Consider the following 26,745-nt stretch of genomic DNA (forward strand, 5'->3'; position numbering starts at 1 on the left):
GCCAAGCCACTATCCCTGCTTTATATGATTTGATGAAGATAACATTCCAATCATCTCTATAAAACGGGAGTAAACTGGAAGAAATAATTGAACATAAATAGTTGACCCCATACTCAGACCCGAATTCTGCAGTGCAGATTAAAGGGGATTGCAATTAATGGATATTGTGCCTATCTATCCTGCATATCAAATTAGATAACACAATAGAACTGCATATGCATAGCTATGTACAAGTGACTTATATCATGCAAAAAGTGGAAAAAAACGATATATGATTTCCCAAACTTTTAGGTAATAGTACATCCTTGTTTGCAACATATACCCCGCTGAGAGGCATTTCGCGTTTCAAAACCCTTAACTGAAAATGCTACACGTCTTAATGTGCCGTCGAGGTATCCAAATTTAAATATAATCAAATTATTCTAGAAACCACCACACAGCTACTTGTAAAACGCAAGAGAAATTTTGAATCCTTCGGGAAGAGGAAGTAACAGTTCGTTACATCAGAAACCCCAAACCCGCAGCAGGTAGAAGAGGCACCAAAATAATTTAGATGCCTCTTTAACGAGTGCCCATGAGCACCAACCCGTCACCGTGATATTGATACTTTGCAGGTATCGAATATTTCCTTCTTCCAAATAACATCGCAGACCTGCTTACAACATTCCAAATTACAAGGACTACCTCATAAACTCATTGCCACCAAGATTTTCAAACAGAGATCGGTACTGACCAGAGCGATTAACACTGTCAGTGACAACCAAATGATAATCAAGTTTATTTTCTTTGAATCGAATCGAATGCCATCGCACAAAGACGATTCGTTCTAAAAACATATTTGAAAACATATTCTGAAAACAGAACGATGAATATGTTCGAAGAATAATTTGTGAACGATCAACTCACACGAACTGGATAAAAAAAACAAAGGGAAAAGAATCTTCTACTCACGAGCTAATTAAAAGAATTTAATAAGTTCAAAGCGGAAATAAAGTTAACGTTAATTGACTTGTATATAAATCATCACCGAATATTTCACTGGCTGAAATCATCCATTTGTAAAATGAATTATTTTAAAATAATAAATAATAATTTATCATTAACATAATTATTAGCAGAAAAATAGATAGTAAAAAGCAATCGAATGTAAAAAGGCCGAATTCTCACGCTTCTTTAAACTTGCCAGATTAGAGAAACATATGATGAAAATCTAAGGTTCAATAAATATAAGCTTTAAAAAATCTTGAACTGTTCTTTCTGCTAGAGAAAAACAAGAAGTAATGATTAATATTAATTGTGGCAAATAGGCTGAAGATAATAACTCACATTCACGTTGTACTTTCCTCTGGGAAGGAACCCCAGTTACTCAGCACCAAACCTATCTGAGCACCTGTCAGCATCGATTGCACCAGACGTCACTCCCCTTCGAACCATAAAAGGATAGAAAGGGGCGTTGCGCCGGCAACCAATTGAAATAGAGGAAAAACGGCTGATTGACAGTTACAGACACTAATTGCCCGGTCCGGAAAAACCATTAAGATGAGAGGGAGAAGTAGAGCCCAGAATGAAATTTCAAACTAATTCTCCACTTATATGAGTCAATATACTTTTAGATACCCTTTATTTTGAAATATTAAAACCTTATTTATGGCAACCGTAAAGAGATTGAAATGTAAATTCTTCCTTTTTTTAAGATTAATTACTGAGACGACTTAAATTTCCAGATATGCTTTATAATGATATCTCTCCCTTAGTGTTGTAGTTTGACTTGGTGTAGGCAGTAAGAGAGCAGCTGATTGCTGCCCTTCTACTCCCCCCCCATTTCCGGGCTGGTGGCGTGCCCCAGCTGACTTCCGCTCGGGGTGCGCTCGCGCCGCAGTCTCATCATGTTCGCCCGTTCGCGGTGGCTGCCCCGGAGCCTCAGCCGCTTGGCCGCGGCCCTGCAGGTGAGCGAGTCGGAGGGCAGCAAAACGTCGACACGGATGTGGGGCGGGTGTAAGAAGATGGGGGCTTTCACCTTCACGGGGGCCTCCTGATTGCCGGAGGGATAGGCCCGAAGCCTTGTTCAAGGACAGACATTGAGAGCGGGGAGTGTCTCTTTCGACCGGCTCCACACCCGCCGGTGAGATGTTATCCACGGTAGTCTTCCCTTCCACCATGTTGTAAGACTCCCTCGTTATAGCCTCCAAGCCTAACTTGCTCTTCGCCCCTTGATCCTGGGTTCAAAGGACGCAAATAAAGTCTTGAAGGGAAGAACAAAGGTGGGATTTACTTCAACATATGGAAGGCTAACCTTGCCATCGAAGCAATCAATACCTTCGTTCACTTATTGTCATCTTTCGTCTTTCATATTCCCTGTCAATTCCTCCGTGTGCCTACGTAAATTAGTAGATTAGGCTGTCATACTGTCTTTGGCATGTGTAAGGAAACCAGAACACCATAGTGGTCACAGAAAATATCATGTAAGCTCCAAGCAGCATTGGACGTTATATTCAGGTTTACATTATTATAATATACATCAGGGTAAAATGAAATACTTTGCTTGTATAAAGCTATATATTCATCATTATCATCGTCATTATTATATCCCGTGTGGGTGATTTTAGTGACCATGATTGTTCTGGACAAATTTTTCTACAGAAGTGGTTTGCCATTGCCTTCTTCTGGGCAGTGTCTGACCCCAGCCAGTATCAATACTCTTCAGATTGTCATCAGTGGTCGCATAACCAACATTTGTGAACGGTACTGGTTCTACCTGTATAATTTGCATTGAAGTAGTGAACTTAAACCAAAACCAATTTTCTTTTCCATTCATTAAATTGTCAGTGTTACTTCATATCTGAGGTTCCTTAAGGTTGTTGCCAGGGGAGGGAATGGGGATAAGTTCCCACTACCTATTAAATGCTCCTAAAGGTGCGTGTCTCAAATAGTCTTTCACAACCAAGTCCAGATCCTAGCCTTCACGTGTAGCTTAACTACTAAACCTGGTGGAAATTTTTCTACTGGTGGGAGAAGGGGCAAAGGCAGCTTACTGGCGCCTTAAAACCAGTTACTTTGGGTAGATAGGGTTCACCAGCCATAGTTGGCAGCTCATCCAAGAGGAGAAAAAACTGATCTCAAACCTCTGCTGCCCTGAAGCTACCCACTTATGGAGAAGGCTTCAGAGTAAATCTTGAGGGAGATTGCAGAGCTGGAGTCCCTAAGACATTCCTATCTTGACTGGTAACTCCTGTGACATCACTGGTGCTAAACTGCACTGGTTTCTGCTGTACCTTTGGACTTGTCAGTTGCATGAAGAGGGGGAGGCTGCAGCATGGGCAGCAGCTTGTTCTCCATATTGTACTGTCCTGGTTGGTGTACTGGCTTGCATATCATGTAGACAGCTAGGATGCAGTATCTATGGTCTACCCTAGCCAATGGAGGGCCTCATTTCTGCTCGATTGTAGAATTGTTTATATTAATTTATTTTTGTTCTTGTGCTGCACAATATTGAGAATGACATGATGGCTTCTGGGGCTTCTGCTTGTGTTTGTCTCTTTGTCCATGAACTTGACAATTGACATTGGCAGAGACCACCTTTGTGGGATAAACTAACTTGTAATTGGAAACCTTTATGGCTGCATATTGAATTCTAGAGGTTTATGAAGTTCTTAATTTTTTTATGTGAGAATACATGAATAGCAAAAATGTAAGAGTTATAACCTGTAATACCTTTCTTAAGTTAAAAAAAAATGAAAAGATGGTGTTTTTCTAATTCATGTTGGTGGTGTATGCTATGATGAGGATATTGAAGTGCTGCACAGACATGCAGATACTCTGGCTGAGCAGATAAGGACAAGACAGATGGGATCTTATGGAAAATTATGCAATCTACTGATCCACGAAATTTGTGTACTTAAATAGAGGGACAATGAAGAATTTCCAAAAAGCCTTCAGTTTAGTCAGTTTCTTTACTCTAAAGTCAATGTAGAAGTTGTTTCTTTACACACAGTGTACCACCTGCCAAGACATGAGGTAATTAGCCTTGTTCCAACTTGCAGTATCCACTGTTTTCTGAATTACATACCTCAGAGACCCTCATTGCATAGGTTGATCCTAGTCTTTTGGCTTCGGATTCTCGTATTGCTCCAAGGTTCAGTAAAGAATTAAATCCTGATTCCAGGGCACATCTGTATCAAATTCCTTCTGTTCTTCTCTGATAAGACCGTTTCACATGACAGATCAGTCTAAATCCAGTGCATTTAGGCTCTCTGTTTTATAGCAGCTGGATGTTTGGTTGACATTCAGTGTCTAACATCTTAGTTATTGGTGCTTGAATCGATGGTGTTCAGAAGACTGTGGAATTGCTCCTTATTCTTCCTGTGGGTCTGGTGGTGTCAAGCCTCATCACTAGTTGTCTCGCTGTCTTGGTTTAGCCTCCATTTATAAGCTCCCACGGAAGTGGCTAACTCCATGACTCCTCAGTGTTTCTGAGATCTCACGTGCCAGTGGAGAAGTTTGAAGTGGACCCATTATTTCTTATCTCACAACAGCCAGCTGGGCATACTATCTGTTGCTGTCCTTAGATCTTGGTCTCAGTGAGACACGCAGGCTTTCTGTTTTATTGCTGCATCTTAGTGAAGATGAGAGGATGTAACCGTGGGCATATTATCTCTCATCCTTTATGGCTGCTCGTGTCATTCCAACCTGGGGTCATGTCTATTTCACAAATCTTCATTGTCACAAATTGATTTTCAGAATTTTTCCTGATTCTGAATACCAGGCTGTTAGGAAAGAAGACTCATTTTGGCCTTTTCGGAGAATTTGTGTTCAGGAGTAAAGAAATCTTAAAACATGTAAGGGCCTTGATTATACCTCTCTTGGACAATTATATCCGTAGTCTGTCTAAAAAGAAAATTGTACATTTGAAATGGAGGGATTGTAGTACTATTTGATCAAACTGATTCTTGAAATGGGAGGATTGCATGAGGAACGATTCATCAATTGGACCTTTACATCATAGAATTTCAAAAGAATTAGAGAACCTCTCATAAAGAAATAATGTTTCTACAGGGCTTCACAGTTTAAATGAAGAAGTGATGTTTGCCTGTGGCTGGGATGTCTAGAACCACAAACACAAAATTAGTGGACGGCCATTTGAAATTGAGTTGAGAACCTTTGTCCAGTAGATGGTAGATCGTAAGCATTCCTGAGGTCTGTGGAAGCTTGTTGCGAGATGAGTGGTTTTAGGATGTAAGGGACTAGACTAGAGGGATGTAGCACTGAACTATGTTATAGAATGCCAAGGCAATTTCTAAAGGGTAAGTGACCTGCTCAAGTCAAGTGAAGTCACTTTTTATTGTCATTTCAACCATAACTGCTGGTACAGAACATAATAAAAATGAGACAACATTTTCCAGGACCATGGTTCTACGTGAAACAATACAAAAACTACACTGAACTACGTAAGAAAAAACACAAAAATTACACTAGACTACAGACCTATCCAGGACTGCATAAAGTGCACAAAACTGCAGGCGCTACAATAAATAATAATAATAAACAAGACAGTAGGCACAGAAGAGGGTATAGTAGGTTGGTGTCAAGCCAGGCTCTGGGTACTGAGGAGTCTGATAGCTTGGGGGAAGAAACTGTTACAAAGTCTGGTTGTGAGAGCTCGAATGCTTTAGTGCCTTTTTCCAGATGGCAGGAGGGAGAAGAGTTTGTATGAGGGGTGCGTGGGATCCTTCATAATGCTGTTTGCTTTATGGATGCAGCGTGTGGTCTAACTGTCTGTAATGGTGGGAAGAGAGACCCCGATGATCTTCTCAGCTGACCCTCACTGTCCGCTGTAGGGTCTTGTAATCCGAGATGGTGCAATTTCCAAACCAGGCAGTGATGCAGCTGCTCAGGATGCTCTCAATACAACCTCTGTAGAATGTGGTGAGGATGGGGGGAGGGAGATGGACTTCTCTCAGCCTTCGCAGAAAGTAGAGATGCTGCTGGGCTTTCTTTGCTATGGAGCTGGTGTTGAGGGACCAGATGAGATTCTCCGCCAGGTGAACACCAAGAAATTTGGTGCTCTTAAGGATCTCTACGGAGGAGTCGTCGATGTTCAGCAGAGAGTCCTCCTGAAGTCAACAACCATCTCTTTTGTTTTGTTTACATTCAGAGACAGGTTGTTGGCTCTGCACCTCCTCTCTGTATGCTGACTCATCATTCTTGCTGATGAGACCCACCACGGTCGTGTCATCGGTGAACTTGATGATGTGGTTCGAGCTGTGTGTTGCAGCACAGTCGTGGGTCAGCAGAGTGAACAGCAGTGGACTGAGCACACAGCCCTGGGGGGCCCCGGTGCTCAGTGTGATGATGTTGGAGATGCTGCTTCCAATCCAGACTGACTGAGGTCTCCCAGTCAGGAAGTCTAGGATCCAGTTGCAGAGGGAGGTGTTCAGGCCCAGTAGGCTCAGCTTTCCAATCAGTTTCTGAGGAATGATTGTGTTGAATGCTGAACTGAAGTCAATGAACAGCATTCAAATGTACGTGTCTTTTTTGGCCAGGTGGAGGGTGATGGCAATGTTCTGTTGAACGGTTGGGACGGTACGCGAACTGCAGGGGGTCCAGTGAGGGAGGCAACAGGGTCCTGATATGTCTCACGACAAGCCTCTCGAAACACTTCATGATGATGGATGTGAGTGCAACGGGACGGTAATCATTGAGGCAGGACAGTGAAGACTTCTTTGGCACGGGGACGATGGTGGCGGCCTTGAAGCACGTAGGAAGGATGGCGCTGCTCAGGGAGATGTTGAAGATGTCAGTGAGAATATCTGCTCGCTGGTCTGCACATCCTCTAAGCACTCTGCCAGGAATATTGTTCCTGTTATTACTTATGTTACCTTTTTTTGTTAGTTAATTTATCTGTTCAATACTATATATTGACAATGATAGTTTTAAGGAGGTTAGAATTGGAGTGTTTTCAAGTTACACAATTTTGATAATGATGCATACAAAAGCCATTTCAGACAAATGGGATTGGATGATGTATTTTGAATTTTATAAAAAAGTTAAAATAAAATAAAATTTGGCTTTTTTTCTAGTTTGAATGAAAGTGAGTAAACTGCCAAAGCATTTAGACATAACTCTTTCCCTTCAATGACACGCACCCACTATGTTTGAATTCACCTTTATTAGCCTTGAAGCTCTTGATCCAAACAGAAAGTATGAAATTGAAATGTTTCAGCAGTATCGTAAATTATGCATGTTCAAATATTACAATTTTTCAATACAATTTTAATACTGAGTACCCCAGATAAAACAAACAGCTTCAAATGCTAAAATCTGAAACTAAAAAAAAACACAAAATGTTTGAAATACGCAGCTCTAATGGAATAATTAACTGAAAGGATTATGACAAACTGCTGATAAACAAAAGTTGTCTTTAAGTCTTGTGTATTTGTTTGAAACACAGATTGTTTAGTTAGTATTGTTTAGCATGTGTGGGGTTGATGATTGGCTTGAAATTTGTATTATCAGTGGAAAGACATGAGAGTAGTTTGGAAGTAACAGAGTATCACAAGGGATAGAACGAAGCAATACCTGAAGCTTGGAAATAGACATATGGTGTGTGATGAGCTAAAGTTCAAATGAGTTGTGAATATTACCGTGTTCCTTACCTATCCTGAGAATGATCAGATGTGAATAATACTCTAGATTGTCAGACATATCCTGAAGTATCTTGTGTGTAACCTTCATATCAAGCTTGCATGGGCAGGGTGCAAGAAATACATTCTGGAGGTACCTCTCTCAATTCAGGATGATGAATTTATCAATGTTGGTCAAGTTAAGCAGAGTACAACTTTTGAATTAAATATTTTAATTCGTTCATAAAATTTTGCATAATTTTCATTTTGCTTGGTTAAAATGAAAGTGAGTAAAATTCCCCAAGCATTTACATGGACATGGCTTTCCCTTCAGTGACACCATCCACTATGTTTGAATTCAACTTTATTAGTTAGGAAGCTCTTGATCTAAACAGAAAGTAAGAATAATTGAAATAATAGCTATTATGATTTAACAGTATCATAAATTATACAAATATTAGTTTTTCAATGAATTTTAATACTGAGTAGCCCAGATGATAAAACAAAAATCTTTTAGTCTATAGGAATTGTTCCTGTGTTTTGGAAATCCTTTGAGTTTAAAAAGTGTTTTGTGTTTTAGAAACTGTTTATAATTGGGAAATAAACAAACATTTAAGATAGAAATCCTCAGAGTTTTAAATGTGTTTCAAGAATGTATGGATTCAAATGTGCATCACTGTGAATAAATGAACTGTGATGTAACCTACTTTGTTAGCTGGAAATATCTTCTCATTGGTAGGGAGAGGGAACCCACCACTCAAATAGCGGGTATTGGCAGCTAAGACTTGCTGCAGAAAAGAAACAGGGAAGTAGACTAGTCTTTGAAGACTGGGTAGTTACAATATTTACTGCTACCAACCTTATAGTTCCCACACCCCGCACTTCCTGTTTCTACCTCCTACCCAAGATCCACAAACCTGTCTGTCCTGGCTGACCTATTGTCTCAGCTTGCTCCTGCCCCACCAAACTCATTTCTGCATACCTCGACACTGTTTTATCACCCCTTGTTCAATCCCTTCTGACCTATGTTCATGACACTTCTCATGCTCTTAAACTTTTGGATGATTTTAAGTTCCCTGGCCCCCACCGCTTTATTTTCACCATGGATGTCCAGTCCTTATATACTTCCATCCCCCATCAGGAAGGTCTCAAAGCTCTACGCTTCTTTTTGGATTCCAGACCTAATCAGTTCCCCTCTACCACCACTCTGCTCTGTCTAGCGGAATTAGTCCTTACTCTTAATAATTTCTCCTTTGGCTCCTCCCACTTCCTCCAAACTAAAGGTGTAGCTATGGGCACCCGTATGGGTCCTAGCTATGCCTGCCTTTTTGTTGGGTTTGTGGAACAATCTATGTTCCGTGCCTATTCTGGTATCTGTCCCGCACTTTTCCTTCGCTACATCGACGACTGCATTGGCGCTGCTTCCTGCACGCATGCAGAACTCGTTGACTTTATTAACTTTGCCTCCAACTTTCACCCTGCCCTCAAGTTTACCTGGTCTATTTCCGACACCTCCCTCCCCTTTCTAGATCTTTCTGTCTCTGTCTCTGGAGACAGCTTATCCACTGATGTCTACTAAAGCCTACTGACTCTCACAGCTATCTGGACTATTCCTCTTCTCACCCTGTCTCTTGCAAAAACGCCATCCCCTTCTCGCAATTCCTCCGTCTCCGCCGCATCTGCTTTCAGGATGAGGCTTTTCATTCTAGGACGAGGGAGATATCTTCCTTTTTTAAAGAAAGGGGCTTCCCTTCCTCCACTATCAACTCTGCTCTTAAACGCATCTCCCCCATTTCACGTACATCTGCTTTCACTCCATCCTCCCGCCACCCCACTAGGAATAGGGTTCCCCTGGTCCTCACCTACCACCCCACCAGCCTCCGGGTCCAACATATTATTCTCCGTAACTTCCGCCACGTCCAACGGGATCCCACCACTAAGCACATCTTTCCCTCCCCGCCTCTCTCTGCATTCCGCAGGGATTGCTCCCTACTTGACTCCCTTGTCCATTCGTCCACCCCATCCCTCCCCACTGATCTCCCTCCTGGCACTTATCCGTGTAAGCGGAACAAGTGCTACACATGCCCTTACACTTCCTCCCTTACCACCATTCAGGGCCCCAAACAGTCCTTCCAGGTGAGGCAACACTTCACCTGTGAGTCGACTGGGGTGATATACTGCGTCTGGTGCTCCCGATGTGGCCTTTTATATATTGGCGAGACCCAACGCAGACTGGGAGACCGCTTTGCTGAACATCTACGCTCTGTCCGCCAGAGAAAGCAGGATCTCCCAGTGGCCACACATTTTAATTCCACATCCCATTCCCATTCTGACATGTCTATCCACGGCCTCCTCTACTGTAAAGATGAAGCCACACTCAGGTTGGAGGAACAACACCTTATATTCCGTCTGGGTAGCCTCCAACCTGATGGCATGAACATCGACTTCTCTAAATTCCGCTAAGGCCCCACCTCCCCCTCGTACCCCATCTGTTAATTATTTTTATGCACACATTCTTTCTCTCACTCTCCTTTTTCTCCCTCTGTCCCTCTGAATATACCTCTTGCCCATCCTCTGGGTTCCCCCCCCCTTGTCTTTCTTCCCGGACCTCCTGTCCCATGATCCTCTCGTATCCCCCTTTTGCCTATCACCTGTCCAGCTCTTGGCTCTATCCCTCCCCCTCCTGTCTTCTCCTATCATTTTGGATCTCCCCCTCCCCCTCCAACTTTCAAATCCCTTACTCTTCCTTCAGTTAGTCCTGACGAAGGGTCTCGGCCTGAAACGTCGACTGCACCTCTTCCTACAGATGCTACTTGGCCTGCTGCGTTCACCAGCAACTTTGATGTGTGTTGCTTGAATTTCCAGCATCTGCAGAATTCCTGTTGTTTGAGTTACAATATTTAGATTATGAGAACACTCAGTCCTCTTTTATTGTCATTTAGAAATGCATGCATGCATTAAGAAATGATACAATGTTACTCCAGAGTGATATCACAGAAAACAGGACAAACCAGAGACTTACACTGACAGAACCACATAATTATAACATATAGTTACAGCAGTGCAAAGCAATGCCATAATTTGATGAAGAACAAACCATGGGCATGGTAAATAAAGTCTCAAAAGTCCCCGAGTTGATTGACTCCCGAGTCCCTGATAGCGGCGGCCAAAGGGAGAAACTCCCTGCCATGAACCTCCAGGCACCGTCAACTTGCCGATGCCTTGGATGCAGCCGACCACAGCCGACACTGAGTCCATCCGTCTGAAAACTTCGAGCTTCCGACCAGCCTGTCCGATACAGCCTCCCGAGCGCCATCCTCTGCCGAGCACCTTCAACCTCACCCCGGCCGCTGAAACACTCAAAGTCGAGGATCTTGGGGCCTTCTGCTCCAGAGATTCCAGTTACCACACAGTAGCAGCGGCAGCGAAGCGGGCATTTCAGAAGTTTTCCAGATGTTCCTCCGTGCTCTCACGTCTGTCTCCATCAAATCAGGATTGTGCACGGTCCCCTGCTTGACAGATAACAGACATCACCACAGAAGAGGCTGCGCGCCGCCATCTTCTCCTCTTCAATATTATCCCCCTTTAGTGCAGGGTCTGTGGATCCTTTGCTTAATGGTATTGGCCCATGGCATAAAAAATGGTTGTGAACCCCTGCTTCATTGTGAGAGTATTCATGGCTATTTAAATCTAATAGGGCTTAAGATCTTTGAGTTCGAAGTAGATTTATTATCAGCGTATACATTTGTCACCATATATAAGCCTGAGATTCTTTTTATTGCAGGCATACTCAATAAATCCATAATGGAATAATCACCGTAATAGTATTATTAAAAGACTGCACCAACTTGGGTGTCCAGCCAGTGTGCAAAAGACAAACTGTGGATATGCAAAAAGAAAGAATAATAAATAAATAAGCAATAAATATTGAGAACATGAAATGAAGAGACCTTGAAAGTTGGTTGTGGGAACATTTCAGTGATGGGGCAAGTGAAGTTGTTTGAAGTTATCTCCTTTGGTTCAAGAGCCTGATGGTTGAGAATAACTGTTCCTGAACATTCTTCCTGATGGCAGCAGTGAGAAGAAAGCATGTCCTGGGTGTTGGAGTCCTTGATGATTGATACTGTTTTCCTGCCACAGTGTTTCATATAAAATGTTCTCGGTGGTGGGGAGGGCTTTACCTGTGATGGACTGGGCCTTATCCACTGTATTTTGTAGGATTTTCTGTTCAAGGGCATTGATATTTCCATATCAGCCTGTGATGCTGTCAGTCAATATACTCTCAACCAAATATCTATACGAGTTTGTCAAAGTTTAGATGTCATGTCAAATCTTCGCAAACTCCGAGGGAAGTAGAGATGCAACTGTGCTTTTTTTCGTAATTGCACCTGTGTGCCGGGCCCAGGACAGGTCCTCTGAAATAATAACACCAAGGAATGTAAAGTTACTGACCCTCTCCAGCTCTCATCCTCAGATGAGGTCTGGCTCATGGATCTTTGGTTTCCTTCTCCTAAAGTCAAGACTCAGTTCCTTGGTCTTGCTGACATTCATTGAGAGGTTGTTGTGGCACCACTCAGCTTGACTTTTGTTCTCTATCCTATATACTGATTCATCACCACTTTTGATTCAGTGATGGTGTCTTCATCAAGCTTGAATATGGCATTGGAGCTGTGGTTGACTACACAGTCATAAGTGTAAAGAAAGTTGAGCCTTGTGCATGTGTACTGATAGAGTTTGTGGCCAATGTTTTTTGCCAATTTGAACTGACTGGGGTCTGCAAGTGAGGAATTTAAGGATTCAGTTGCACAAGCAAGTATTGAGCCCAAGGTCTTAGAGCTTATTGGTTAGCTTTGAGGGGATGATGGTACAGGTATTGAATGCTGAGCTGTAGTTGATAAAGAACATCCTGATATATGCATCTTTGTTATCCAGATGTTCCAGGGTTGAGTGAAGAGCCAGTGAAATGGAATCTGCTGTGGTTGGCAAATCGCAGTGGATTCAAATTGTTTCTCAGGCAGGATATGATATTTTTCATCACAAACCTCTCAAAGTACTTCATCACTGTGGATGTAAGTGCTACTTGACGATAGTCTTTGAGGCAGGTCACCACGTTCTTCTTATAATTGAAGCCTGCTTGAAACAGGTGGGTATCTCAGACTGCTGAAGTGAGAGGTTAAAGATCTCAGTGAACACTTTAGCCAGGTACCCTGTCTGGGGTTGTCTGTTTTTTGTGGGTTTGCCTTCCTGAAGGGCGCTCGCATGTTGTCCTCAGAGACTGATATCATAGGATCATCAGGAGCTGTGCAAGTTTGTGATGGTTCCTCCATGTTTTGAGGGTCACAATGAGCATAGAAGGCATTGAGCTCATCTGGAAGCGAAGCCCTGTTGTCATCTATGTCACAACTGTTGAGCATCCTTCGTTGATTCAAGTTTATTTCGAAATTGCCATTTCACCAGAGAGATGACTGGAGATCATACCTAGACGTCTTGTAGCTTTCTTGGTCACCAGACTTGAACGCCTCTGATCTGGCTCTCAGCAGATTGCAGATCTCATGGTTAATCCAGGGCTCCTGATTTAATAAAGTCCATGACAATCATGGTGTGTTCATTCAGATCATAGACTAGTCCTTGAACACAGTCTAGTCCACTGACTTGAAGCAATCCAATAGCTGCTTCTCTCTCTCCTGTGATCACCTCTTTGTTGTCCAAATCTCTGGAGCTTTGCTCTTTTGCTGCTGCCTGTATTCAGGTAGGAGAAGTACAGCCAAGTGATCTGATTTACCAAAATGTGGCTTGGACATAGAACAGTAGGCATTCCTTATCTTCGTACAGCAGTGGTCTGGTGTTTTGGGACCTCTGGTGCAACAGATTAGTTGCTGATGGTAACTGGGCAGGGTTTTCTTCAAACAAGCCTGATTGAAATCCCTTACTATGATTTGAAATGCATTGGGATGGAGTGTTCCTTGTTTGGAGATGGCATTGTGCATTAACTCAAGCTCTTGATTATAGTTGGCCGCTGGTGGTATGTAAACTGCGGTTGGGATCATGGAGGAAAACTCCTGAGGTAAATAGAACAGATGACATTTGACCGTTAGGTGTTCAAGGACGGGGAAAACACGAGTTTGTCAGAGCCACCACAATGGAGCATCACTGAGAGTTTATCCTGAAACACACGCCTCCACCTTTTGTCTTTTCTGAATCAATAGTTCAGTCCATACAGAGAATTGAGAAGCCTTCTGGTTTGATTGCTGTATCTAGCATGCTGGGAGAAAGCCAAGTTTTGCTCAGACATAGAACAGAGCAGTAATCTCTGATACAGCAATCTTGCCCTCAGATCCTCAATTTTGTTCTGCAGCAACTGCCCATTTGCTAGCAAAATGTTGTGTGGGGGCACATCACTCTGCGTTTCAGCCTGGCTTGGATTCTCCCCTTGTACCTCAATTCTGGCCATGGCGATGAATTTTTGTATGATTAAGGGTGCCATACCTGCTTGTTCCGCCACAGTCAGCAAACCCAATGCCATCACACAGATAAAGTCTAAACTTGCTAGTAATTCACTATTTGCAGTACTATGAAAGATTGATGAATATAAATCATAGGTTTGGATGCAGATATTAAGGAAATTGTATTACTTTTCTGTCAGCCTAAAGAACAAATAGAAGTAGCATGAGGTCATTCAGCTGTTTGACTCTGCTCCACAAGTTTGTAACACCATGGCTGTTCTTTTACTTTGGTGTTACTTTCCATATTCCTGATTCCTTAATGCCCCAAAAGCTATCAGTCTCAACGTGCATGTAGATAATTCAGGGTACTGTGATTAGAGGGTTAAAAAGCTATTGTAGAAGAGAAGTATTGACAGAGTATACGGCCTTAAGGGATATTTGAAGATTGCCAACCATGAGGGATAGTAAATAGTCTGTTAAAGGCTTTGAGAATGTAAAGAAAATACAAGCAAGTAGATTGATTGTGACTTAATGGAATAGATGGCTTTGTGGCTAAGTTTGCTATGGAATAGATGGCTTTGTGGCTAAGTTTGCTGATGATACAAAGATAGATGGAGAGGCTGGTAGTGCTGAGGAAACAGAGAGTCTGCAGAGAGACTTGGATAGATTGGGAGAGTGGGCAGAGAAGTGGCAAATGAAATAGAATGTTGAAAAGTATATGGTTATGCACTTTGGTAGAAGAAGTACATGGGCAGACTATTATTTAAATGGGGAGAGAATTCAAAGTTCTGAGATGCAACAGGACTTGGGAGTCCTCGTACAGGATACCCTTAAGGTTAACCTCCAGGTTGAGTTGGTGGTGAAGAAGGCGAATGCAATGTTCGCATTCATTTCTAGAGGAATAGAGTATAGGAGCAGGGTCGTGATGTTGAGGCTCTATAAGGCACTGGTAAGACCTCTCTTGGAGTACTGTGTGCAGTTTTGGGCTCCTTATTTGAGAAAGGATGTGCTGACGTTAGAGAGAGTTCAGAGAAGATTCACTAGAATGATTTCAGGAATGAGAGGGTTAACATATGAGGAATGTTTGACTGCTCTTGGACTGTATTCCTTGGAGTTTAGAAGAAAGAGGAGAGACCTCATAGAAACATTTCGAATGTTGAAAGGCATGGACAGAGTGGATGTGGCAAATTTGTTTCCCATGGTGGGGGAGTCCAGTATGAGAGGGCATGACTTAAGGATTGAAGGGCGCCCATTCAGAACAGAGATACAAAGAAATTTTTTTAGCCAGAGGGAATCTATGGAATTTGTTGCCACGGGAGGCAGTGGAGGCCAAGTTGTTGGGTGTATTTAAGACAGAGATTGATAGGTATCTAAGTAGCCAGGGCATCAAAGGTTATGGTGAGAAGGTGGTGGAGTGGGACTAAATGGGAGAATGGATCAGCTCGTGATAAAATGGCAGAGCAGACTCGATAGGCCGAATGGCTGACTTCTGCTCCTTTGTCCTATCGTCTTAATTGAGGGACTGAATTGCTGCTGTTGATTGATCGCAGAATAACCAAACTGGTATGAGATAAAGTACAACACCTCAATGTGGCACTCTCTAAGCAGCAAGTATAAATTGAGAAGTTAACTTGTTTTATTAAGACTTAGGGTCTTTGGGAGCTAATAAATTGGAAGTAACATTACAGTAGCCATCTGGTTATTATGAGATAAGAAACAATAGGTGCACTCTAAGACATCTCAGCCTCAGCAGCAGGTTAAGAGTTGATTGTTACTATGGTAAATGGAGACCAGCCTTTAAACCCACAATTCCTGGTAACCTTCTCATCACGATTTGCAGTATTATCATAAGGGAAATTAGACTTGCAGTTAAACAGCAAAAAAATAGCCTGCTGATGGAATGGAGAGGGTGAAGAGGAATATTTTGTATATAGACCCTTTGGCAAGTGAGGTGCTTTTGTAATAATAGGACATCGGTAGAGTGAAAAACAAAAGATATCATGGATATTGAATGCAAACTCTCATGAATCACGAGGGGAGCAAGTCCATAGCTGTGTCGGAAAGTGGTATCACAAGTAGATAGGGTGATAAAGATGGTGAATGGCATACCTTCCTTTATAGGATAACTTGAGAATCCAGCTATATTAAACTTTGGTTAGGTTACATTTGGAGTACTGTGTGTAGTCCAGGTCACCATGTTACGGGAATGATGTGGAGGCTTTGGAGGGGTGCAGAATGGGACTATTTCAGATGGACGTTGGTTAGCATGGGTGGGTTGAGCTGAAGGGCCTGTTTCTGGGCAGTGTTACTCTTTGACTAAAATGATTTTTAGATGGCTATGATGAACTAATTTTTGTATTGAGAATAAGCTGTATTGTTTCTCTTTATCTTTCTTCACAGGGTAATGGTTCACAAGGACCAAGAGGTGTCTCTGGTAAGTTTTATATTCCTGCATATAAATGTGTCTATAGTTCAGTTACCTGGCATTCCTTAAATTATGCTGACTCTTCATTTATAACGTTTTGATATTTTCTCACCTACTTGGTCAATGTCCCAACTTGTATTTTGTACCACTAATTAGAGTAAACAAAAACCTCAATATAGAAAGGTTTGCTAAAGTAAAAAATTGTGATTTAGTGTAGTTGAGTAAAATGGCTGTTCTTCTCAAAGGTGCACAATAACCAACCAGTTCTTTTAAAAATGTAAACACAAGGAATTCTGCTGATGCTGGAAATGAAGGGTCTCGGCCCGAAACGTTGACTGTACCTCTTCCTAGAGATGCTGCCTGGCCTGCTGTGTTCACCAGCAACTTTGATGTGTGTTGCTTGAACCAACCAGTTCTATTGGCCTGGTTTAAAAACAGAAATTTCTAGAAATGGTTTGCAGATCAGTCAGTATCTGTAGAAAGAAAGAGTTAAAAGCAAAATGCTGGAGCAACTCAGCGGGTCATGCTGCATCTATGGAGGGAAATGGACGCTTGATGTTTTGTGTTGAGACCCTTCATGCAGGTGAGGCTGAATCAATAGCAGTTAGATGAGGTGGGGGGAATCTCCATTTTCTGCAGGAAAAAAATGACATCTCGGGATCAGGAGTAGAAAGCGGGAATGGATGAGGGGGAGATAGAGGAACTGAGAGGAGGGAATTTTTTTCTTCAAGTGATAGGGTGGGAAGAGATATAGTCGAACTAGCTCTTGACAAAGACATGGTGTTTCTGATTGAAGATCCTGTGTCAGAACAAAGGCTCAGTTTTTCCCTCCATCTTTTTATGTTGGTTGAATGTTCATGATCAGTGTAGTGGCACTCATCTGAGGTGTTAGCTGATGCCAGCACTGTGGTTGGTTGTGCCGGTCAGGAAAAACTAGTCATCTGTCTCACAGTATTTTCAAAAAGGACGAAAGGTAGATTAGATTAGGTTAGATTATGAGGACATGCAGTCCTCTTTTATTGTCATTTAGTAATGAATGCATTAAGAAATGATACAATTTGTTCCTCCAGAATGATATCACAGAAACACAAGACAAACCAAGACTACAAAAACTGACAAAAACCACATAGTTATAACATATAGTTACAACAGTGCAAGCGATACTGTAATTTGATAAAAGAACAGACCATGGGCACAGTAAAAAGTCTCAAGGTCTCTTGAAAGTCCCATCATTTCACGCAGACGGTTGAAGGAAGAAAACTTCCTGCCATGAGCTTCCAGCGCCGCAAACTTGCCGATGCAGCATCCTGGAAGCACCCGACCACAGTCCAACTCCGAGTCCGTCCGAAAACTTTGAGCCTCCGACCAGCTCTCTAGCACCGAGCACCATCTCTGCCGAGTGCTTCGACCCTGGCCCCGGCAGTAGCAAAGCCGAGGATTTGGGGCCTTCCCCTCCGGAGATTCTTGATCGCACAGTAGTAACAGCAGCAAAGCAGGCATTTCAGAAGTTTCTCCAGATGTTCCTCCGTGCTTCTCATGGCTGTCTCCATCAAATCAGAATTGTGCACGGCACCCTAGTTCACAAATACGATATCAATTTGGAGCGGCCGCGTGTGTTGCATCGCACTGCCAGCTTCTCCTCCCCCCAGGTAGCAGGAGAATCCAATGACTCTTGGAAAGTCTTTGGAAGTATGACTCCATGTTTGCAGGTTATAAAGATCTGGAAGTTAGAAGGTGAGCTGGTTGCATTTAAATGGAAATAAGTGGAAGTTAAATGCTTACTTTTTAATAAGACAGCGGAAAGTGGATATGGCTTCATAAGTTAAGCTATTGTATTGAATATTTCTTACTGAATTTTCAGATGATGACTTGCATTGTAGGTTTTGATATTTTTCTTAACTCTTTATTCCTCTTTGATGTAACTGGTTCGAAATTTTAACTTCTATGTTGTAATGATTGAGATATTCTGATAACCCATAACAATTTCTTCTTAGTTTCAGAATTAGTGTAATAATGAGTTGTGTAATGTTTCTGTCAAATAACTGAATATACTTGTATTCTATCTTAACAATTGGGTGAAGATTGCTCCAGCTTTTGGTATTAAAAAAGATACCAAGCTTGAGTAAGGTGTAATCTGAGCATGTGGCACAGGTGACTCTCTCTCTCTTTGTATTGGGAATGACAGTGAATAAAAGCCTGGCTACTACACATTGCATTCTGGAAAATATCACAGTTTGAGCTGCAGCCATCAAAGTGATGCATCTTCACATAAAGAATTTATTGAAGGATTTTCATTTGTGTGGAGAGAGTTCAACTTCATTAAGTCAGATGAAAAATTAATTGTTCAAAAATTAGAAAACCAAATATGCTACTGTATGGGAATAAACTGACGTAAAATGCATGAATGCCTTATGACGAGAGTGTGAGAGTAACCAAAAAAATGACAGTCAAGTTTTGTCATGTACCCTACCCAAAGGGAAATCAAATAGCATGATGGGGAACTTTTCAGAGCATAAACAGGAGCATATATATTGGCCTTTTTCAGTGCTGTTTACGCTTAAAGTTTGATAATATTCTAGTAGCACTGGTCTCCATTATTTTCTACTCTTATTCGCAGGTTGCACTCATCTTTCTGTAAATCATAAGTGATATCAAGTTGTATATCATTATAATGCATTCTACTTTCATTTAAAATGTGGCAAACCTTTAAGTACTTACAGATGCTTGCTGAAGTGAGTAGACAAATATCCATTGACAATAGTTTTCCATTCTTTCTTGTGCTTTGATACATATTGCAGGTTTGCCACAACTAAATGTGTCTTTTCTAGGTCTTTTAGTATGTCATCGATCCATTTATGATAAAAGCAGGCAGCTTCCGTAAGTACAAAAATATTATAGATTGAAAATGAATGTTGTTGCTTTCAGTTTTAGTGATTTTTTAAAAAAAATTTCTGATTCTATTTTTACCAACTCTCTTCTTCCCCCCCCCCCCACCTCCATTCCAAATTTAAAATGTTCCTTCCGATCAGCTGCATTTGTCAGGCATTTATGAAGCAAGCTCTGAACTGATTATTTGTTATTAACTTTTGTCATGTGGTCTGCCCAAAGGGATATTGATCTTTTCCTTGGGTTTCTAAATTAAAGAGGATGTTTTTCTTTGTAATAAGAATGCTGTTGGATATTTTCCCTGTAATAAAAGCTTAGTTCTGTGTACTACGCACAAAAAAAATCCAGATAATTATTGCACTGCTACTCACATATTGTCCACCGACCCACTCATAAACAAGAGAAAATATTTACCAAAAGAAACAAGCAGGGCAGGAAGTACAAATTTCTGAAAGCAATTGGTACATGTATGGAATAACAAAATAACAATACTTTGCATGGAACAACAGGAATTCTGCAGATGCTGGAAATTCAAGCAACACACATCAAAGTTGCTGGTGAACGCAGCAGGCCAGGCAGCATCTGTAGGAAGAGGTGCAGTCGACGTTTCAGACCGAGACCCTTTGTCAGGACTAACATACTTTGCATGGATACATTAGCATTAGTTACAGGACTTCCATTTGTAATCTTTGTATGTTCGGTCTGTTCAGAGATCGTGGAGAAGAATGGTTACACTGTTTATTAACACTGCAAATGTATTTTTTCAAACAAAGTGAATTGCGTCAACATTTTGGAGGGAGAGGTAAAGCAGACAGATGTCTTGGTACATATTGGTACCAATGACATAGGAAGGAAAAGCAGAAAGGTTCAGAAGAGAGAATTTAGAGAACTAGGCAGTAAGCTGAGGAACAGGATATCCAGGGTAGTAATTTCTGGATTGCTGTCTGTGCTGTGTACCAGTGAGATACGAACAGGATAATTTGGCAGATAAATGTGTGGCTGAGAAGCTGCTGCAAGGGGCAAGGCTTCAGCTTCTTGGATCACTGAGATTGCTTCTGGGAGAGGTATGACCTGTACACAAAGGATGAGTTGCACCTGAACCTGAGGGGGTCCAGTATTTTCACAGGCAGGTTTGTTAGAGCTGTTGAGGAGGGTTTAAACTAACTTGGCAGGAGGATGGCTACTGGAATGAAGAGACTCAGAATAGGATGGGTGGTAAAAAAGTAAAGCTTGTGTGCAGTCAGACTGTCAGGAAGGGTAGGCAGATGATAGGACAAAATTGCAGCCTGCCTAATCAATGGATTAGGGATGCAGAATCAAAAAGGGTAGCAAATGCAGTTGGCCCTCGTTATCCGTGAGGGATTGGTTCCAGGACCCCTCGTGGATACCAAAAAACGCGGATGCTCAAGTCCCTTATTCAACCTGTCTAAATTTGGTGGATCTTAGGACCCAGCGGAACCCTGGACCTTATTTAACCTGTCTCAGTGTGGTGGACATTAGGACTCGGCGGCGGGAGCTCTGAATCGGCAATATTTCTGTTCACGAAAATAATCACGATCACGATTTAAAATAAAGTGGTAATAGTAGTGATCGGAAAGAGGTGAAACGCCATCAGTCATAAAGTGAGAAAGGCCCTGCCCCGATGAAAGCTACAATTATTACTCAGCAACGCAGTGGTTTAATTATTGGGTTTTGGGTTTTTGATCCTCCACATCAACCCAGCACGGATGGAGAGCGCGCTCAGGAGCGATCTGTCACTGGATTGAACTCGGGAATTTCCATTCCCGAGGCTCGGCACTGAAACGTATGTTTCTTAAGTGTCTTATATGCATAGAAAGTTAAAATATAATGTTGGAAAATGCACGGTCATGCACTTTGGTGGTAGAAATAAACGAGCAGTCTTATTTTCTAAACAGTGAGCAAATCCAAAAATCTGAGATGCATAGGGACTTGGGAGTCCTTGTGCAGAATACATTTAAGGTTAACTTGCAGGTTCAGTCAGTGGTAAGGAAGGCAAATGCAATGTTAACATTCATTTCAAAAAGTCTGGAATATAAGAGCAGGGATGTGATGCTGAGGCTTTATAAGACACTGGTGAGGCCTCACCTTGAGTATTGTGAACAGTTATGGGCTCTTCATCTAAGAAAAGATGTGCTAGCATTGGAGAGGGTTCAGAGGAGGTTCACAAGGATGATTCTGGGAATGAAAGTTTGATGGCTCTCGGTTTGTACTCACTAGAATTTAGAAGGATGAGTGGTGATCTCGTTGAAGCTTTTTGAATGTTGAAAGGCCGAGACAGAGTATACGTGGAAAGGATGTTTCCCATGGTGGGGCTGTCTAGGACGATAGGTATAATTAGGATTGAGCAGCGTCCATTTAAAACATATGTGAAGGGGTGGCAAAAAGAATCAGCCACGATTGAATGGCGGAGCAGAATTGATGGACCAAATGGCCTAATTCTGCTCCTATATCTTATGGTCTTATGAATCATGAACATTCAGAGGAAGCACAATGACTGCAGCTGTATGGAGAGATTTAATTTTTTAAGTAGCTATATTTTGTAAAAGAGTAGCTGGTACTTTTTAAATTTATACCTACAATTGATATACATGACATTGTTTTCTTAAAACCCTAAGATATGATTATGCATAAGCAAGTATCTATCAAAACCCTTTAAAAATTATTAATTTATTCTAGGCACATGTGTCCAGCAATATAATTTGCACTCCTGATAAGCCCTGTATCAAATTTGGGGTTGTGAAATATGTTGAATTTCCATTGTTGTGAGTGAATCTTAACATTGAACCACAATGTTGTACTGACCTTTTAACCTACTCCAGGATAAATTTAACCCTTCGCCACATAGACCCCATTTTTCTTTCATCCATGTATTTATCCAAGAGCTTCTTAAATGTCCTTAATGTATCAGCCTCTACCACCAGCCCCTGGCAGTGTGCATGCACTTACCACTTTGACATTCCCCCCCACTGTTTCCTCCAATCACCCTAAGATTATGCCCTCTCGTATTATCTATTGCCGTGACAGGGAATAGCTGCCAGCTGTCCATTCTATCTTCTTATACACCTCTATCAAGTCTTAGCTCATCCTCACTCGCTCCAAGGAGAAAAGCCATTGCTAGCATATCTGTTCCTCATAAGACATTGTGTCTAATCTAGACGGTATCTTGGTAAATCTCTGAACCCTCTTTAAAGCTCCCATATCTTTCCTATGATGAGGCGAGCAGAACCGGTCACAATACTCCAAACTTTAATTGTATAATGGATCTGTACCTTTTATAGAGCATACTTCTAATTATGTTCATTTATTTGTAGTGAAAATGGCTCCAAATTTAGCATCTTCCATATACGACACTTCAGAACCTCAGCAGTTTTCAGTAAGTATTGAATTATTTTATGTGAAGGGCTATTTTGAGTACGGAAGAGGCCATCTGTGTACTCTGATCCACAATTATTATTTATTCTAATCAGATATCCTTCCAGCCTTCAAAATGGGGAGCAGTTAATGTGACCTAAAGACAATATCTAATCATTTGCTTTAACAAAACACACTAAATAAATAGTTTATGGTCATGAGTTGTTTTACTTAATTTTATGTATTTCAGTTGTACTTCAGTTGCATTGTTTAACTGCAGTCAGTTGAAAGTGTTGTTTTAAAATCTTTTTATATAGTTTCTCACTGTGTAGAGTTCTTGGCAAGCTGTTCTTGAAGGAAAACATTTTATTTGGGTGTTTGACATGCTGGGTTAGCACATAGTCTGAGTATGCTTTGTATTAAGTTTATTCATTCAGTTGTTTTGAATCTTCTGCATACAGCTTGCTTCTGCCATCTTTGTTTGATTCTGCTAAGATGGCGACAGGCTCAGTCGCAGCAGCTTCTACAGGGTGAACAAAGGGTGTTATTGTCTTTTTTAAAATATATTTTGTACGATTGCAAGACCCTGCTGGACATAGTGTACTGCAGGTCTCCCCTGTCAGTGAGTTGCTCTTTGATGGAGAAACTGAAGAAGTTGGATCATGCTGCTGCCTGTGACAGAGTTGGTGCGTGAAGGGAGTGTGCAGTCTAACAGCGAGTGATTGCTTTAGTTGCTTTTCTTGTCATCGCAAGAACCTGTTGGACATTGTTACTGTGGAATGCTGCAAGTCCAATTCACTGATTTATTGGTTGACAGCAGTGGAGCAGCATTGCCTTGGTCGTAGCGAGGTCTAGGCCTCATGTTGAGGTGTTGCCTGTTTAAAACCGCCCAGGAGAGAGGCATTGGAATTGACATGCTCCGATGCACACCACTGGAGATGGGGTGGCGTGGCATCCAAGCTGGAGTTGCTGCTACCCAGTGTTCGCTTGGCAGAAGACAATTGTGTTCGACTGCAGATTACTGCAGCATTTATGGACTCAGGATCTTGGACTATGTTTTTTTTTCTGTGTGACGGTATTTTACTGATACCTTGTATGAGCTTGCTATCTTTTTTTTCATGCTGTATGTGCCTTGTGCTGTGTATAATTGTTGGTACTGTGTTATGCACTTGGACCCAGGATAACGCTGTCTCGTTTGGCTGTATTCATGTATGGTTGATTATACCTGGAAACTTCTTTGTTGAATGATAACTTTAAAGAGCAAAATTATGTCTATCTGCACAATTTGTAGTTAATGCACTTTTGATCTGTTCCTGATTTACTGCCACAAAATAACTAATGCCAGTGAAAATAAATCTGATTCTGATTACTTTCATAGATGATGAAGTGATGACGGTGAATACACCAGCATTTGCAGAGTCTGTCACAGAGGGAGATGTCAGGTGGGAAAAAGGTACAGTATATTTTAGAGCAATATGAATGTTTGCTTCATTATATGTAGTATTGAATAGTTGAAAGATGTTGAAGTCCACTAGATTCAGTGTTTGAAAGACCTTTAATATCTATCACTGTCAGATGCATTCCTTATAAAATTCCACTGACCTTTTACATTTCAAAGGAATCCTAATACGAGGGGTGATTGATAAGTTCGTGGTCTAAAGTAGAAAGAGTCAATTTTAGAAAACCTAGCGCATTTATTTTTCCTACATTTACGCACTTAGTCCAGTGGGTGTGGAGCACACAGATCCCTTCTTTGTAGAAGTCGGCGTCTTGGACATCCAGAAAGTAGTCCACAGCAGGGGTGATTGATAAGTTAGTGGCCTACGGTAGAAGGAGATGTGTTATTCACTTCAAACTTTCTGCATTTTCATTCAGAGTTGAACTGCACGTGCATGTAACGAGAGCTGTATAACTCATCTCCTTCTATCTTAGGCCACGAACTTATTAATCACCCCTGCTGTGGACCACTTCAATGAAGGGATTCGTATGCTCCACAACTGCTGGACTAAGTGTGTACATGTAGGAGGGGACTATGTTGAAAAATAAATGTGCTAGGTTTTCTAAAATTGACTCCTTCTACATTAGGCCATGAACTTATCAATCACCCCTCATATCGGCTTGAGAAACGACAATTTCTCAGTAGACTTGCAATAGCTCAAGTAACTCAACACGAATTCAACAACTTCAGAGTTATATAGCTCTTCCAATTTGTATTAGAATTGGCCTGTTCTGGTGAAAGGCCTTTAGTCTTTTACAATAACTTATTTTTCTTTATCTGCCTGACTTGCTGAGTATTTCCAGTATTTTATCTCATACTCTAGCATTGTTTAATTTGTTTACTCTGTCTTATATCCTCGCTCATCTCCTTCTGCTTGATATCCTCCAGACAGATCACCTTTAATTAATGACTTCACACCTCTCTCAGCTGGTACCCCCATCATTTTAGTTATTCAGTCACTTTTAGTCCCCAGTTTATCATAAGCATTGCATTTATTCATTCTGCCATTAAAGAATCATATCTCTGTATATCAACACCATTACCACTTTTTGTTCTACTCGTGTTCTTTCTTGTATAACTTTGTATAATTAAAGTTTAGTTCATGGTTTTCTCATGACTGCTGTCTCTACTGCCATGTGCATATGTACTGCTGCAAGTAGGCTTCTCATTGCAACTGTGCATATGCCAGAAGATGCAATTTTGACTTTGGTTATTGATCTGAAATGCAAATTTTGTCTTGCTGTTGTTCAATCTAATGTTTTCTGTTCTTATTTCAGATTTCCAGCAATTGCAGTTCTTTTCTCAATTAGTTGGAAGAGATTTTGTGGAAAATTTCTAGCATGTTGGGATGCTGGAAGCTAATTAAAATATTAAATAGAAATAGTGAAATTTATTTATATCTTTTCTTAAAGACAACTTCTTCATCCACCTTTGACATAGATCTTTTTCCAATGTTCTTTGATTTTACAACTGGGTGGCATTATCTATTTATATTCTTACATTTGCTGAGATAGCCATTAAACGATTTCCTGGCTTAAATTGTCCTGTCCCCACTCTATTTCCTCTGTAGCTTCTATGATTGGCTTCCCTCTATTTCTCATTGGCGTGCCTCCTCACAGTGACATCATTGTAAAAAATAATTAGGTTGCATGCAAGCTCACGGAATTTTAGTTTTACCTTGCAGCAGCCTCATTCCATCTATTCGCTACATCTGATTTGTCAACTTGTCCGATAGCTAGCTGTGGATGAGCAGAAGTTTTCTTTACTTATAATCAGAACCAGTTTCTTTGGTATTTGTGTCTGATTAATACTGATGAAATCTTGAGATCATTGTCATTTTTGGCATTATGCATTTAACTCAGTAATAAAAGTATACAGGGAAAATGCCATGGTGGGGCAGACAATCCAGTAAAGCAATTAACAAGAACGGTGACCTTTATAAGAGGATTTGAGTTTAAAACTATAGAGTACAATTATATAGGATCTTGGATAGACCACACCACATACAGAGTCATGTACACTTTTTGTTCTCTTCCTAAAAGGGATATATTTATTATATGGGGACGCAACAGAAGTTTACAGATCAATTTGTGGCAGGGCAGGTCTGACATTTGAAGAGAAATTAAGTAGACTAAACTTCTATTTTCCAGTAATCAAAGAAGGGCAAGCTCACCCCATTAAAACATGTAAAAATGTTTAGAGTTCTCCATTGGAGAAACTCGGTAACTGGAGAATGATTCCCCTAGCTGTGGAGTCTGCAACTGTCTTAACATGAGGTACAGGTAATGTAGAATTGAAATGAGGAATTTCTTCACTCGGTGAATGGTGAATCTCAAGAATTCTTCTCTTACCGTGAACTATAAATGTCAGTCATTAATTGCATTTGAGATAATGAATTTTGAGATGTTAGAGGAACCGAGGGATATGGTGTTAAGTTAGATTGGCCATGATCGTATTGAAACGTGGAGCTGAATTACCTACCTTTTCTCCAATTTCTTAAGT

At 41.2% G+C, this 26,745-nt stretch overlaps 1 protein-coding gene across 5 annotated transcripts in view; it reads left to right on the top strand.

Moving 5' to 3' along the window:
• Positions 1 to 1,839: 1,839 nt before the first annotated feature.
• dlst (dihydrolipoamide S-succinyltransferase) overlaps positions 1,840 to 26,745 on the top strand; it is a 64,430-nt gene continuing 39,524 nt past the window's right edge. Inside the window, exons 1-5 of one of the 5 annotated variants that reach the window (XM_072274007.1) lie at positions 1,840 to 1,946; positions 16,463 to 16,496; positions 19,316 to 19,364; positions 22,706 to 22,767; positions 24,124 to 24,198. In XM_072274007.1, coding sequence (XP_072130108.1) covers positions 1,887 to 1,946; positions 16,463 to 16,496; positions 19,316 to 19,364; positions 22,706 to 22,767; positions 24,124 to 24,198 — 280 coding nt within the window. In that variant the 5' untranslated portion in view covers positions 1,840 to 1,886. Of the gene's footprint in view, positions 1,947 to 16,462; positions 16,497 to 17,557; positions 18,222 to 19,285; positions 19,365 to 22,705; positions 22,768 to 24,123; positions 24,199 to 26,745 lie in introns of those variants that run through there. The other 4 variants (XM_072274025.1, XM_072273988.1, XM_072273997.1 and 1 more) reach the window with 4 other exon arrangements.

Source organism: Mobula birostris, chromosome 1 (assembly GCF_030028105.1).
Source record: "Mobula birostris isolate sMobBir1 chromosome 1, sMobBir1.hap1, whole genome shotgun sequence".
Taxonomy (NCBI): domain Eukaryota; kingdom Metazoa; phylum Chordata; class Chondrichthyes; order Myliobatiformes; family Myliobatidae; genus Mobula; species Mobula birostris.